Here is a 16,689-nt window from a genome sequence, read left to right on the forward strand (position 1 = left end):
CCTGTACCTGCCCAAGCGTCCGCTAGCTCTCCTCCTTACTGTTCCCCAAATCATTTGAAAAGCAGTGAGTCATGGTGAGTCCTTTGAATATCAGAGCAGACCTCGGGGAGTTCTAGACCCGAATCAAGGTAACAAGTCTGGAGCCAGAGATTCATGCATCATTGATCAACTTGAGCAGCTTCTTCTGCTGAATTAGCCTCGATCTTCTCTGTCGGCTTCCAAAAAATTGTTTGACCTACTTAACCCTCGCTTGATTCAGCACATCCTTTACATTAGCATTTGTTTTCTTTTATTTCCTTGTGTTTCCACCAGAGCCGCGGAACTAAATCTGTTTTTCTGTTTTCAAGACTTTAATTTAAACTAAAGTCAGGATTAGATTGACATGAAACAAGATGAATATTTGACTTTACATTTCGCTGTATTGTTGAATATAGAAAACTAAAATATAGAAAACTAAACTACTTAATAAAAGAATGACCTGAAGTTATGCAATAATTCAATTAAACGTCAAAGAAGATCATGTTCAGAAGCTATATTTAAATCATTCAAAGTGAAACTAACTATTCATGTTTCTGTGTTTCTGTGGTGATATTTAAGAAAAAAGGATTTTTATTTGTTTTAAAATACATTTTTTTTAAGCCATTTAAATACGTATAAAGATTTCATTTCCCTTTTATGCCACTTTTATAATACTGTTGCAATTGTTTTTTTTTTACTTAAACCCTTTTTTAAAGTAAATATTAGCCTTTGTTTTGAATAATTTATCTTGTTTTCTTTTCCTTCAATTAATTTCATTTCATTTTTTTTAAATTGTGTAACTTATTCAGGAGTTGATTTCCCACATATTGATTATTCATATTGACAATTATTAATTTATTATATAAAATATATATATAAAAGAAAAAAGGCTTTTCATTTACTGTAATTAATCTTTTACATTTAATCAATTATTCTATTACAATAATTATTCCTGAATGTTCAACCAAAGGCAACTATTTTACCTCTTTTCGCTTTTCCTTGTTTTTATCATTTTCTTTGCCAAGAGTGATTTTATTTTTAATTATTATTTATTTATTTTAGTTTGTTTTCTTAAGCATGAATCTTCTCCAAACATATCCATCAAACTATTTGTTTGTCTTTTAATGGTATTGTACATTATAATGTCATTTTTCCTCCAAAACGCATTTATTTGTATCATTATATTATATATTATTTTATATATTATAATATATAATATATATATAATGTATTATACATATATTATATTCAAAAACAACAACTTCAGCATAACTTTTATCCTTATGTTTTCCTTGTTTCCTTGACTTCCTCACTAAACGGTTGAGTCTCTGCTACACAAGGACTCAGGTAGTGAAATTCAAAACACAAATCAACTTAACAAGTGTCTTATTTTCTCATCGACCTTCACACGCCGTCGGTGAGCGGCCGGCAGAAGACAGGGAGATCTCTCACTTCCAGTAAACGCCATTAGAGAGTGAAATATGAGATTATGACACTGCAGCAGCCGAGTAGTCTCTCCGGCAGACGGCAGCGTCTGACCCTGAGACGCTCTCTCCGGCCCGGGGGGGGGGGGGGGGGCGAGAAGGAACTAAAAGTTTGTGTGAAGAGTGAAGCGTCTACGTCATGCGAACTTGTGGAGGAGCAGTTTGTCTGCAACATTCAACAGATGGAGGAGCAGGAGGCGCCGAGGAGGAGCGTCCATCCGCGAGGATGAGGAGCAGACGAAGAGACACATGCAGACGCGAGCATCGTACCTTGTTACGGATCAGTCCTGTGGCACTGGAGTCGGAGGCTGACATGATTCTCCTGCCACGCCGCTCATCCTCCCTGATCGCCAGGAAAAGGCGGAACCCTCCTCCTCCTCCTCCCATCCGACCGTGAGGAGGAGGAGGAGGAGGAGGAGAGGAGGAGAGGAAGGAGGGGTGCTCGGTCTAAGTGCCTCACAGCTGACATCGCTGCACTGCCTCAACAACCATTTCCTTCACAGAAGTGATGCTGGTGTGTCGACTCTCACTGCTCCATCCCTCCCCCTGGACCGGAGCGAGTGAAGGTGTGTTTACCTTCTTTCTTTCATTTCTGCCCCGGCTGCAGACACAACTTCTAAAAATAAAGACCAGGACGCTGCTCTTACATAAGACTTCCACGTCGCATTATTAATCAAAGGAAGGAAACCTGAGGTTCCTGAGAGATGGAAATCTGACACTGGGTTCAAGTGGAGATCAGAGGATGGAACCAGACGGTCCTCAAACCAGGACCACGAGTGAGGAGACCAGTCGGAAACACATTAGACATCATAGAGGCAGAACAGTAAAGATCCAGGACTCGTCTATCACGTCTAGAAATGTTTTCTTTGACCAATAATCTTCATCCTTTCTTTCTCTCCACATAAATCTTTGTCTCACTCCCGATGACACGCTGATCATCTCTGACTTTTCTAAAGATCAAACTAAGAAATTGACATTTAAAGTCGATGTAGGGATTTGTCTCGCCTGCAGTTGATACAAAACTCTGCAGTGACAATTCTGAGCCGCTCTAGTAGAAGAACTCACATTTCTCCTTCAAACTCTTCACTGGCTTCCAGTTTCTTTCAGAATCATTTTAAAATTCTGGTTCTTACTTTCAGATCTATTCATGGTCAGACCTTCCATCAGTGATCTGATCCAGAATTATACCCCAGCTCGGGCTCTGAGGTCTGTGGATCAGAATCTACTGATGGTTCCTGAACTTCCGGACCAGAGGAGAGAAATCCTTCCAGACTGTTGCTCCTAAGCTTTGGAACCATCTCTGTGTTTGATGATCTACTGACTCCTTCAAGAAACATCTGTGTTTGATGATCTACTGACTCCTTCAAGAAACATCTGTGTTTGATGATCTACTGACTCCTTCAAGAAACATCTGTGTTTGATGATCTAATGACTCCTCTAAGAAACATCTCAAGACACTTTGATTCGTTTCAAGCAAGACACCAACACTCAAGTCAGAGTCTGATGAGTTTAAAGAGCAACAAAAATGCTCTAAATCCAAAAGAAAGAATCCCATTTGTTCGTCTAAAGACGTCATTACACAACAGTGTGGTTCGAACCTGAAGGTTACAGCCGCCCACCAGCTACACTGAAGGAGGGTCTCGTCCCAAAATCACTTCCCAGCCTGGTTTGAAGTTCAGGAGAGTTACTGGAGCGAGTTTGTCATACTTGACTTTATTAAAAAATAAAAAGGCTTTTTCCAGTCGACTGCTCACATGCCGACTTCTTTGCTCGGCAGAGAAGGTAATTCAGTTGATAAACTAGGGTATTGACGAGATAACTGGAGGAAGAACATGACCTGCAGAAAATACACTTTATTCTACCACAGGATAAATCCTTCATTCATTCATTTTCTACCACTTTATCCCTTGTGGGGGTCGTGAGAAGACTGGAGTCTATCCCAGTATCATAGGGCGAGAGGCAGGGGACACCCTGGACAGGATGCCAGTCTGTCTCAGGACACACAAAGACAGACAACCATTCACACACACACTCATACCTATGGACGATTTCCCCAAGTTCTCAATCAACCTCTGTATGTTTGTGGACTGTGGGAGGAAACCGGAGTGTCCGGAGTAAACCCACACAACACGGGGAGAACATAAGAACTCTGCACAGGAAGTCGTGGAAGCGAACCAGCAACAGTCTTGCTGTGAGGTGTTCGTGCTCAGAACTGATCCACCAACACAAATCCTTATCAACAATAATATAATAATGCAGTTTTTTTGTTGAGAAATCTATTGTTTTCGTGTCATAAGAAATGTTCTTAGTGGAATATTTGAAATACTAGATCTAGGTTTTAATCTAATATAATAATATGATAAAGTCCCTGAAGCTAAACCTAAAAAGAGAGATGAAATAAAATAAATGAAAAACAAACTAATAAAAACATCGTCAATTAACTCCTACAATCGGTTAATTGATGTCTCGTAAAGAAACCGTGTCTTTGTAATAGCTGGACGCGTTCAAGGTTTTGTGAAAAAACTGCAGGATGAGCATAAATCATGAATTTCAAATGAGACCTTTTTTTTTTTTAAATGAAGTTTAGTATCAGGATCTGCCTTTTGAACATATTCAACAATTTAACAGTGATTATCAACACTGTATCCTCTCGTCCTCAGTCATTGCAAAGATCTCGCAGTGCTGTGAAATATCAACAAAAAAAAATCTTGATACTGTATAAATACTTAAAAAAGTATTTTTTATATTTGTATTTATTACATTTATTTGGGCTTTCTTTTAATGATAATTCTATAATATTTTAAATTTCATTCTATATATAAAATCATTTGAGTTTATATTTTCAATTAACATGCAACAATTAACAACGTTTGTTCATGTTTGTGTTGCAATTAAACTTCCTGAGCAGTATTTACAGCGAGCAGAACGAAATCCCGCGCGATCCCGGCGATGACTGAGGACGAGAGGATACAGTGACTCCAGCAGCCTTTAAGGTTTCACAATAAATGAAAGCAGCTACGACGATAGAAAAGGCGTTTTACAAAAACTATTACTCACTCTCACGGACCTACAGACCTACGGACCTACGGACCTACGGACCTACGGACCTACGGACCTACGGACCTGGAGACCTACAGACCTACGGACCTACGGACCTACGGACCTACGGACCTGGAGACCTACGGACCTACGGACCTACGGACCTACGGACCTACGGACCTACGGACCTACAGACCTACGGACCTACGGACCTGGAGACCTACAGACCTACGGACCTACGGACCTACGGACCTACGGACCTGGAGACCTACGGACCTACGGACCTACGGACCTACGGACCTACGGACGTACAGACCTACAGACCAACGGACCTACGGACCTACGGACCAACGGACCTACGGACCTGGAGACCTACAGACCTACAGACCTACGGACCTACGGACCTACAGACCTACAGACCAACGGACCTACGGACCTACGGACCAACGGACCTACGGACCTACGGACCTGGAGACCTACAGACCTACAGACCTACGGACCTACGGACCTACGGACCTACAGACCAACGGACCTACGGACCTGGAGACCTACAGACCTACAGACCAACGGACCTACGGACCTACGGACCTGGAGACCTACAGACCTACGGACCTACGGACCTACGGACCTGGAGACCTACGGACCTACGGACCTACAGACCTACGGACCTGGAGACCTACAGACCTACAGACCTACGGACCTAAGGACCTACAGACCTACAGTCCTATGGACCTATGGACCTACGGACCTACAGACCTACAGACCAACAGACCTACAGACCTACAGACCTACAGACCAACAGACCTACAGACCTACGGACCTACAGACCTACAGACCTACGTACCTACAGACCTACAGACCTACAGACCTACAGACCTACAGACCTACGGACCTACGGACCTACAGACCTGTAGACCTACAGACCTACAGACGCAGCGGTGAGTCAGCAAGTGCGAGCAACGGTTCCATCAGAAGTCGTAATGATTCAGCCGAGAGAACCTTATTGTCGGCAGGCGTGTTCGCCTGATCTCCAGGTGGCCCCGGGCACCGAAGATCCTACTTTGGGCTCCATTATACGAGAGGCTGCACACGCTCGCACGTATTCAACTCGCACTCCATCAGAGCTTTTATGGAAACATGTCTCAGGGCAACGATTCCGTGTGTACAGGGAACCGGTCGGAGGGAAAAAAGCGCTGAAGAGAAGAACATTATTTACATCGGCAGCAGGAAGAAGACGGATCAGCAAGATCTGGTATATAAACACGTTTGCACATCTGAGCGTCTCAAGCGTTTCGCCGCGATCGGCTTCTACAGATTGGACGTCCTAAATATAACTCGTGTGTTCTCCCCTCACAGAGCTTTGGACCGAGTCCCTCCAGGATCTGACAAAAAAAAAGCAGACTCTGGCTCAGCTCTCCTCGCCATCTGACGGCGAGGGCCGCGATATTAAAAAGCGCCGCCGTTCGATCCTCCCGGCGCCGTCGTGCAGGTGTGCGTCTTTTTATAGCCGAGAGTTCAACTCGTCCGCGATCAGACGCAGAAAATGAAGGATCCATCAAAGAGTCTATTTTTGGGAGCCAGGATTTTAAGTCAATGTTGTCGAGCCAGGAACCAAAAATACTCTTGATTCGTGTCGACGAAGATTCAGCAGCAGTTTGTGTCGCAAGGACCTCGAATGAACACTTTTAACGTGTAAATATTATAGAGATTTTAAAATCAAATACATCCTTTAACAGAATCAAGAACCGCCCTGAGGTCAGGGACGTAGAAAACATGTATTTATTTTACTCTCTGATGTATTTGACGCTTTAAAAAAATCCTTGTACGCCGATGACACTGTTCTCTATTCCTCTAGCATCTCTATGAAAGTTAGCTTAGCTTAGCTTCAATATCGTCTATAAAGCTACATGGAAAAAAGTAGGTCAATCTTCGGGTGAGGTCTAATGTTAGTGGTAAGTTAAAAAAAGAGGCATTTGGTTGCAGACATTTCCGGTCAGTAAGACCCTTCAGAAGCGCGAACAGCTTTAGCTGAATGTCGTTCTTCGTCTTCCTGAACCATCTGGGCACTGATTGGTCGACGAGTCACATGGTTCAGACTTTAAAACGTAAGTGTTTTAAATCAGAGACGTCACAGAGAAGATCAATGAACAGTTTTCTTATCGACTCTAAGGTCAAAAACTGTTTAATGTTAAGTATTTAACCAAATAAAACCAACACGATTTTACACAAAAAAACACAAAAACTTAAACACAAGACTTCTCAGTTGTCAAGCAGATGCAACTTGAACAAATAGAAATACTAAACTAGTGGCTTTGTGTATTGTTAGGAATTTGCTGATACAATACGTATCACGATACAGCGTCAACGATATCTATAGTGATATATAGTGTATATGTGTAGTATTGTCCAGTACTTGACTCTGGTGTTGTGATAGTGTAGTAACAAGTATATATGTGTAGTATTGTCCAGTACTTGACTCTGGTGTTGTGATAGTGTAGTAACAAGTATATATGTGTAGTATTGTCCAGTACTTGACTCTGGTGTTGTGATAGTGTAGTAACAAGTATATATGTGTAGTATTGTCCAGTACTTGACTCTGGTGTTGTGATAGTGTAGTAACAAGTATATATGTGTAGTATTGTCCAGTACTTGACTCTGGTGTTGTGATAGTGTAGTAACAAGTATATATGTGTAGTATTGTCCAGTACTTGACTCTGGTGTTGTGATAGTGTAGTAACAAGTATATATGTGTAGTATTGTCCAGTACTTGACTCTGGTGTTGTGATAGTGTAGTAACAAGTATATATGTGTAGTATTGTCCAGTACTTGACTCTGGTGTTGTGATAGTGTAGTAACAAGTATATATGTGTAGTATTGTCCAGTACTTGACTCTGGTGTTGTGATAGTGTAGTAACAAGTATATATGTGTAGTATTGTCCAGTACTTGACTCTGGTGTTGTGATAGTGTAGAAACAAGTATATATGTGTAGTATTGTCCAGTACTTGACTCTGGTGTTGTGATAGTGTAGTAACAAGGATATATGTGTAGTATTGTCAAGTACTTGACTCTGGTCTTGTGATAGTGTAGAAACAAGTATATATGTGTAGTATTGTCCAGTACTTGACTCTGGTGTTGTGATAGTGTAGTAACAAGTATATATATGTAGTATTGTCCAGTACTTGACTCTGGTGTTGTGATAGTGTAGTAACAAGGATATATGTGTAGTATTGTCAAGTACTTGACTCTGGTCTTGTGATAGTGTAGTAACAAGTATATATGTGTAGTATTGTCCAGTGCTTGTCTCTGGTGTTGTGATAGTGTAGTAACAAGTATATATATGTAGTATTGTCCAGTACTTGACTCTGGTGTAGTGATAGTGTAGTAACAAGTATATATGTGTAGTATTGTCCAGTACTTGACTCTGGTGTTGTTATAGTGTAGTAACAAGTATATATGTGTAGTATTGTCCAGTACTTGACTCTGGTGTTGTGATAGTGTAGTAACAAGTATATATGTGTAGTATTGTCCAGTGCTTGACTCTGGTGTTGTGATACTGTAGTAACAAGTATATATGTGTAATATTGTCCAGTGCTTGACTCTGGTGTTGTGATACTGTAGTAACAAGTATATATGTGTAGTATTGTCCAGTACTTGACTCTGGTGTTGTGATAGTGTAGTAACAAGTATATATGTGTAGTATTGTCCAGTACTTGACTCTGGTGTTGTGATAGTGTAGTAACAAGTATATATGTGTAGTATTGTCCAGTACTTGACTCTGGTGTTGTGATAGTGTAGTAACAAGTATATATGTGTAGTATTGTCCAGTACTTGACTCTGGTGTTGTGATAGTGTAGTAACAAGTATATATGTGTAGTATTGTCCAGTACATGACTCTGGTGTTGTGATAGTGTAGTAACAAGTATATATGTGTAGTATTGTCCAGTACATGAGTCTTGACTGGACGTGGACTCCACGACGAACCTTCTACGACTCCGGTCGTGATCAATACTACTACTTGGAATGTTACTCACGAAGTTCCTGACGGGAACAAAAACACAAGCAACTATTTCACTCGTCTTGACTCACAGACGACACGAGGACGGAAACGATTTTTCTAAAACTACATATTTGTTAGCTGCGCTAGCGGAAAAAAACAGCGCTAGCTAAGCGCAAGTGTAGACGTAGCACCCCGTAACGGTTTCTGAGAACGACTCCGACGTCGTTTTTTATTTTACGATCACGACTTCCTGTCGACGGAAGGGACGGTTGGAGACCTTTGGTTTGGACCGGACCCTGAGAAGATCCACCTGCTCGGACCCCTCGTCAGGAGGACGCCGCCCGGGACCAGATCCTTGTTAACGACTTCAACGGGAACTTGAAGGAAGTCGGGAATGTTGGTCCCTCACAATCGCTGGTTCATCAGATTTAATCAAGACATCACACACACACACGCACACACACACACACACACACGCACACACACACAAAGCACTCTGCTCCTCACAGGCTCTGAGTGCTCCGGTCTCATGCAGTATTTAATTGACCCGGCGCAGGAAGCCTTGCGGTCCCAGATGCACTTCACCCCCCATCGCTGCCCGACTCGCTCCGGCGTCGCACACTTGACGACGAACCTTGCGAGACATGCATGAGCAGCGACACACAACTTGACACACACACGTGTGCGAGACAAACTTTGGCGGCGGGTGTGGAGCAGGTACTCACTCGAGGTGTCGGACCAGCAGCAGCTCCGGCGGCTCTAGACGCTCATGGAGTCTCTGGTGAGTAACAGTGAAGTGAGTGGAGCGCGAGCATCTCTTTCTTCCTCTGTCGTCCACCACTCTCAGTACACAACTGCTGCTACGTCACGGGGCTGCTCCTCTCCTCCCTCCTCCTCCCTCCTCCTCTCTTCCTCCTCCTCCCACCCCTCCCTCCTTCCTCTCCTCCTCCTCCCATCCCTCACGAGAAGTTCCTCCAGGACACAACGATTGCAGCAGGAGGTTCAACATGGTTGGATTATTAACATTAAACACACAATCGTTACTTTCTATAATAACAACTTTTTTGTTTTTGACAACACAACCAAGATGATTTAGATCCAAGAAGTTGTTCAGTGGTGTCGCTGGATGAATCTAATTTAGTAATCCTACCTCACAACATGAATCCTACCACACAACATGAATCCTACCTCACAACATGAATCCTACCTCACAACATGAATCCTACCACACAACATGAATCCTACCTCACAACATGAATCCTACCTCACAACATGAATCCTACCTCACAACATGAATCCAACCTCATGACATGAATCCTACCTCACAACATGAATCCTACCTCATGACATGAATCCAACCTCATGACACGAATCCTACCTCACAACATGAATCCTACCTCATGACATGAATCCAACCTCATGACATGAATCCTACCTCACAACATGAATCCTACCTCACAACATGAATCCTACCTCATGACACGAATCCTACCTCACAACATGAATCCTACCTCATGACATGAATCCTACCTCACAACATGAATCCTACCTCATGACATGAATCCTACCTCATGACATGAATCCTACCTCATGACACGAATCCTACCTCACAACATGAATCCTACCTCATGACATGAATCCTACCTCACAACATGAATCCTACCTCATGACATGAATCCTACCTCACAACATGAATCCTACCACACAACATGAATCCTACCACACAACATGAATCCTACCTCACAACATGAATCCTACCTCATGACATGAATCCTACCTCATGACATGAATCCAACCTCACAACATGAATCCAACCTCTTGACACGAATCCTACCTCATAACATGAATCCAACCTCATGACATGAATCCTACCTCACAACATGAATCCTACCTCATGACATGAATCCTACCTCATGACATGAATCCTACCACACAACGTGAATCCTACCTCATGACATGAATCCTACCTCATGACATGAATCCTACCTCACAACATGAATCCTACCCCATGACATGAATCCTACCTCATGACATGAATCCAACCTCATGACACGAATCCTACCTCACAACATGAATCCAACCTCATGACATGAATCCAACCTCATGACATGAATCCTACCACACAACGTGAATCCTACCTCATGACATGAATCCTACCTCACAATATGAATCCTACCTCAAAACAAGAATCCTACCTCACAACATGAATCGTACCTAACAACATGAATCCTACCACACAACATGAATCCTACTTCACCACATGATTCCTACCTCACAACAAGAATCCTAACTCACCACATGAAACCTACCTCATGACACGAATCCTACATCACAACATGAATCTTACCTCACAACATGAATCCTACCTCACAACATCAATCCTACCTCATGACAGGAATCCTACCTCAGAACATGAATCCTACCTCACAACATAAATCCTACCTCATGACATGAATCCTACCTCACAACATGAATCCTACCTCACAACATGAATCCTACCTCATGACACGAATCCTACCGCAAAACATGAATCCTACCACACGACATAAATCCTACCTCATGACATGAATCCTACCTAACAATGTGAGTTCCACCTCACAACTTAAATCCTACGGCGTGACATGAATACTACCTCACAACATTACTCCCACCTCATGACATTAATCCTACGCAATGATATTAATCCTACCTCACAAAATGGATCCTAACTCACAACATAACTCCTACCGCATGACATGAATCGTACCTCACAACATAAATCATACCCCATGACATACACCCTATGACACAACAAAAACCCTAACCCATTTCATAAATCCAACCACACAATCTTAAATCCTACCACATGACATGAATCCTACTTCACAATCCTGAATGCTAGGACATGACATACATCCTATGGCATACATGAATTCTACCTCTCAACGTGAATCCCACCTCATGACATGAATCCCACCTCACAACTTGAATCTTACAATAAAACATAATTCTTACCTCACAACATAAATCCCACCTCATGACATGAATACTACCTCACAACATCAATCCTACCTCATGACATGAATCCCACCTCACCACTTGAATTCTACCACCAAACATGAATCCTACCTCACGACATAAATCCCACCTAATGAAATTAATTCTACCTCACAACTTAAATCTTACCGCATGACATGAATCCTACCTCACAACATTATTCCCACCTCATGACATGAATTCCAAGTAATGACATGAATCCTACCTTATAAAATGGATCCTACCTCACAACATAAATCATACCCCATGACATACACCCTATCACACAACAAAAACCCTAACCCAAGTCATGAATCCTACCTCACAACATAAATCATACCCCATGACATACATCCTATCACACAACAAAAACCCTACCCCAAGTCATGAATCCAACCTCACAACATAAATCATACCCCATGACAAACACCCTATCGCACAACAAAAACCCTACCCTAAGTCATGAATCCAACCTCATAACATAAACCATACCCCATGGCATACACCCTATCACACAAGAAAAAACCCTAACCCATGTCACTAGTCCTACCTCACAACATAAATCATACCCCATGACATACACCCTATGACACAACAAAAACCCTAACCCATGTCACTAATCCTACCTCACAACATAAATCATACCCCATGACATACACCCTATGACACAACAAAAACCCTACCCCAAGTCATGAATCCTACATCACAACATAAATCATACCCCATGACATACACCCTATCACACAACAACCCTAACCCATGTCACTAATCCTACCTCACAACATAAATCATACCCCATGACATACACCCTATTACACAACAAAAACCCTACCCCAAGTCATGAATTCTACATCACAACATAAATCATACCCCATGACATACAGCCTAACACACAACAAAAACCCTAACCCATGTCACTAATCCTACCTCACAACATAAATCATACCCCATGACATACACCCTATCACACAACAAAAACCCTACCCCTTATATATTACATAAATTCTACCTCACAACATGCATCCTACCTCATGACATGAAACCTTCCTACGATAAAAACTAAGTCCTGACTTCAATACTTCACAACATGTTCTCTTCAAACCAACTGATCCCAGTTGAACGACATCATGTTCTCTTGACTAATGAACAACGTTGTCAAACAAGTTGTCGAAACAGATTTTCTTTCTAACGGGACTAGGAAATTCTCTTTGATTTACAGCAAACAGAGCCACGACAGAGTAGCTGTGACGGATCCGTGAGAAGATGTCGGCGCAGAGACCGAGTCTGGATCTGCTGCGTGAGTCAGAGCAAGAGAAGTTTGGGAATCACAAGAACATGCGAAGAGCAGCTGAGAGCCGTGGTCAGTGAGAACTCCCCGGACTCGGAGCGGCAGCAGGATCAACTCGTGCAGCGAAGGAGTCGCATCAGTCGTGACGCGTCGAGTGTGTCACGGCTGGATGTTCCCTGACAGCTGCTGTAGGTCCCTGTCATGTTTGGAGGTTTGCAAATCTCTCAGGAAAGTGCTGTGTGCGAGTGTTTGTGGGTCATCTACAGTCGCCATCATTAGAATCTGCAGCAGGAGGATGGAGACGAGGAGAGGCGAAGATACAGTGGCTGAGATGGACGTGAATAAAACATGAAGGCTTGGAAATTAAACTGCTTTGTGCTGAGCTGCAGACGAGAGCTTTAGGAATCCAAGCATCCAGCGCAGATGTCTGTCAGTCCGTCCGCTCGCAGCAGCCTCTGTGGGCCGCGAGGCTGCTGGTGCATTATGGATGAGTCTATTTTAAGGCTGTGGGGATGCTGTGTTTGGAGTTTTGAGCGGAGAAGGATGACACCTGGCCGCTGCCCAAACCTCCCCGTGACGGCTCTGACGTGTCCTCGGAGCGCCGGGGTTGGAGCGCCGGGGTTGGAGCGCCGGACGGACCCGCGGACGCGTCGGTGACTCAAGAGCTTCACGTGGTCGTGACACACTTTGGCCTCGGATCGCATTCCTACGATAAATAAAACATCGACGCCGCGGTTGTTTTCTCAGGTTAGTAAATATATGAAGTAATAAAGATCTGAGAAGCAACACGTTATTAAGTTTTTCACCTTCAAAGTCGTCACTTGATTCGTCTTCATTAAGAGTAATACTCTATTAATAATTCATATACTATACTTTTAACCACAAAATATTTGCACCTTGATTCTAAACAAACTAAAATGATTGGTTATATGAGTAGAGTTGTGTTTCTTGCAGATATAAAACCTCATAACATAAATCATACCCCATGACATACACCCTATCACACAACAAAAAACCCAACCCATGTCATAAATCCGAACTCACAACATGAATCCTACCACACAACATGAATCCTAATACACAACATGAATCCTACCTGACAACACAAATCCTACTCCACAACATGAATCCTACCTGACAACACAAATCCTACCTCACAACATGAATCATACCTCAGAACATGAATCCTACCTCCCAACATGACTCGTAACTGACAACACAAATCACAACTTGAATATTTTCTGCTGACATGAATCCTACCATCTGATATGATATTGATCCTACCCCACAACATGAATCCTGCTAAAAATCCCAACCTTAAGCATAAATACTCCTCCTGACATTAATTGATCATACCACATGATTTCAATCCTACCGCACGACTTGATTAATTATTGCATTCTAGGTTACAAAATGCATCCTACCTTATGACAAGAAACATACCACACAACATGAATTCCACCTGCAGACCTAAACCACACCTAATAACAAGAATCCTATCTCATTACATGAAACATACCAAACAACATGTATTCTACCACATGACATGAAACATACCACACAACATGTATCCTACCTGCTGAAATAAACCACACCTTATAACAAGAATCCTACCTCATGACATGAAACATACCACACAACATGTATCCTACCACAGGACAAAAACCAGACCTAATAAAAGGAATTCTACCTGATGACATGAAACATACCAAACAACATGGATTCTACCACATGACATGAAGCATACCAAACAACATGGATTCTACCACATGCCATGAAACATACCACACAACATGCATCCTACCACATGACATGAAACATACCAAACAAAATGGATTCTACCTCATGACATGAAACATACTTCACAACATGAATCCTACCACATGACATGAAACATACCAAACAAAATGGATTCTACCTCATGACAGGAAACATACTTAACAACATGAATCCTACAGCAGAAAATGTATCTCACCCACTGATAAGAATCCTACCACACCAATCCTACCCCAACACATTAATCTTGACCCACAACATGAGTCCAACCACACAAGATCAATCTTGACTTAACCTCGCATCATGAATCACATATTTCCAATTTATTATTGGATGGAAAAGTATAGATTTCCGAACCTGGAGATCATCAACGTCTTCGTCTTACAAAATCAATGCATCCGCAGAGACACACCGAGAGTCTCTAAATGTGGTGTGGTGGGTGATGACACACTCGGGTAAGCTGACACCACGCTGAGGAGACTTTCATCAGCCCGGGGCCACCGGGTCTCGTGCAGCTGCAACGGTTCTGAAAGACTGAGTGACCCCTGCAGTTTGCCTGCCAGAGACACAGTGGAGCAGGAGGAGACGGACCTCCTGCTGGGCTGGAGGACTTTTAGCAAACCTTCAAGATAACTTTGAGAGAGAGAGAGAGAGAGAGAGAGAGAGAGAGAGAGAGAGAGAGAGAGAGAGAGAGAGAGAGAGAGAGAGCGAGAGAGAGAGAGAGAATCATCACAACTCTGACTGAGGGCACCACAGATGATTCTGGACAGAGATCCAAACACGTGGTGTCACGTGGCAGCAGATGTTTACAAACCAGGACAGGTTTGAATCAGCGACACTTTTGTCGAGACCATAAAGATGCTCTGCAGGGTCACGTGTCACAGTCTGGTCTCTCTCGCCTCATTCAACATTAAAAAACTTCTTTGTTTTTAAAGTATTTGCCTGAAAGTTAAAGGAATCTTCAGCTCGTTCTTCAGACAGAAATGTTCCTTCACTCACCTCGTGGAGCAGGAAGACGCTGGAGTTGTTGAGGGACATCCGCCGCCGACGAGGGCTTCGGTCGCATCAGCACCAACTGGACCAGAGGATCCGAGCCGGAGCCAGAAGAAGATCCTGATCCGGACTGATCCTGAAGGGAAGAAGCTGCGACCACATCTGCGGCCGAAACCTCTTGAAGCTTCACGACATGATCAATGAGTGGAGCACTCACGAGGGCACGCGCTCGGACACACACGAGGATGGATCACCTCATCATCACCCCATCATCTTCATCATCATCTTCATCACCATCATCATCAATTATGCAACACTGCACTTTTCTCAGCGGGCAGTGGCGGATTTTAACAACAGTTTTTGGGGAAGTGATCTGAGATGTTCGTCTCAGTGTCGTGTGGTTGAGAGGAAACTGAAAATAAACTGGGATTTGCCGCCACCTGGTGGTCAGTGGTGGTTATTGCCTTCCCCTTTGAATCGTGTTAACACTAAAGTACACTTTGTTGTGTTAAGACGGAGCTTAACGTGTTAACACACACTCAGTGTTTGTCAAGTTTTTCCCGGTGATCATTTATCAAAAATAGTTTTGAGTCACATTAATCCCTGTTTGATACAACAAAGTGAAGTTTAGTTTTGGAAAGGGACGTTTTTTTGTTTGTTTTTTAACACACACACACAAAGTATATATATATATATGGTGCATATATACACGATTATCATTGTGTATTTATCTCAGAAAATATTGCAAATAAAAGTAAAAGCTTTACTATTACAGAGAAGTGAATTTCACTATAGACCGACCGCACTATCAATTCTAGCATGATCGTGTTTAAACATACATTACAGCTTAAAATAAAAACGTAATGTTAACATACATTTAATTTAGCTTTAATTGTATTATAAATTAATGCATGTAAGTAAGAAAGAAGTATTTGTAGAGCGCTTTTCAGGGTCACAAAGCGCTTAAACAATAAATAAAAAATACCCAATAAAATAAATACTTAAATATAATTATATTATTAAATATTATTAATATGTAAAATATTACCATTATTCAATTTAAGGGAGTCAAGTATTT

General features: G+C 42.3%; 1 protein-coding gene across 2 annotated transcripts in view; it reads right to left on the reverse strand.

Annotated features, from left to right (window-relative positions):
• LOC148058937 (voltage-dependent L-type calcium channel subunit beta-4-like) overlaps positions 1 to 15,704 on the reverse strand; it is a 29,137-nt gene extending 13,433 nt beyond the window's left edge. Inside the window, exon 1 of one of the 2 annotated variants that reach the window (XM_087781026.1) lies at positions 15,618 to 15,704. In XM_087781026.1, coding sequence (XP_087637152.1) covers positions 15,618 to 15,656 — 39 coding nt within the window. In that variant the 5' untranslated portion in view covers positions 15,657 to 15,704. Of the gene's footprint in view, positions 1 to 1,772; positions 1,833 to 15,617 lie in introns of those variants that run through there. The other variant, XM_087781025.1, reaches the window with a different exon arrangement.
• Positions 15,705 to 16,689: the final 985 nt, after the last annotated feature.

The sequence above is a fragment of the Callionymus lyra genome, chromosome 19 (genome assembly GCF_982586985.1).
Source record: "Callionymus lyra chromosome 19, fCalLyr1.hap1.1, whole genome shotgun sequence".
NCBI lineage: Eukaryota > Metazoa > Chordata > Actinopteri > Syngnathiformes > Callionymidae > Callionymus > Callionymus lyra.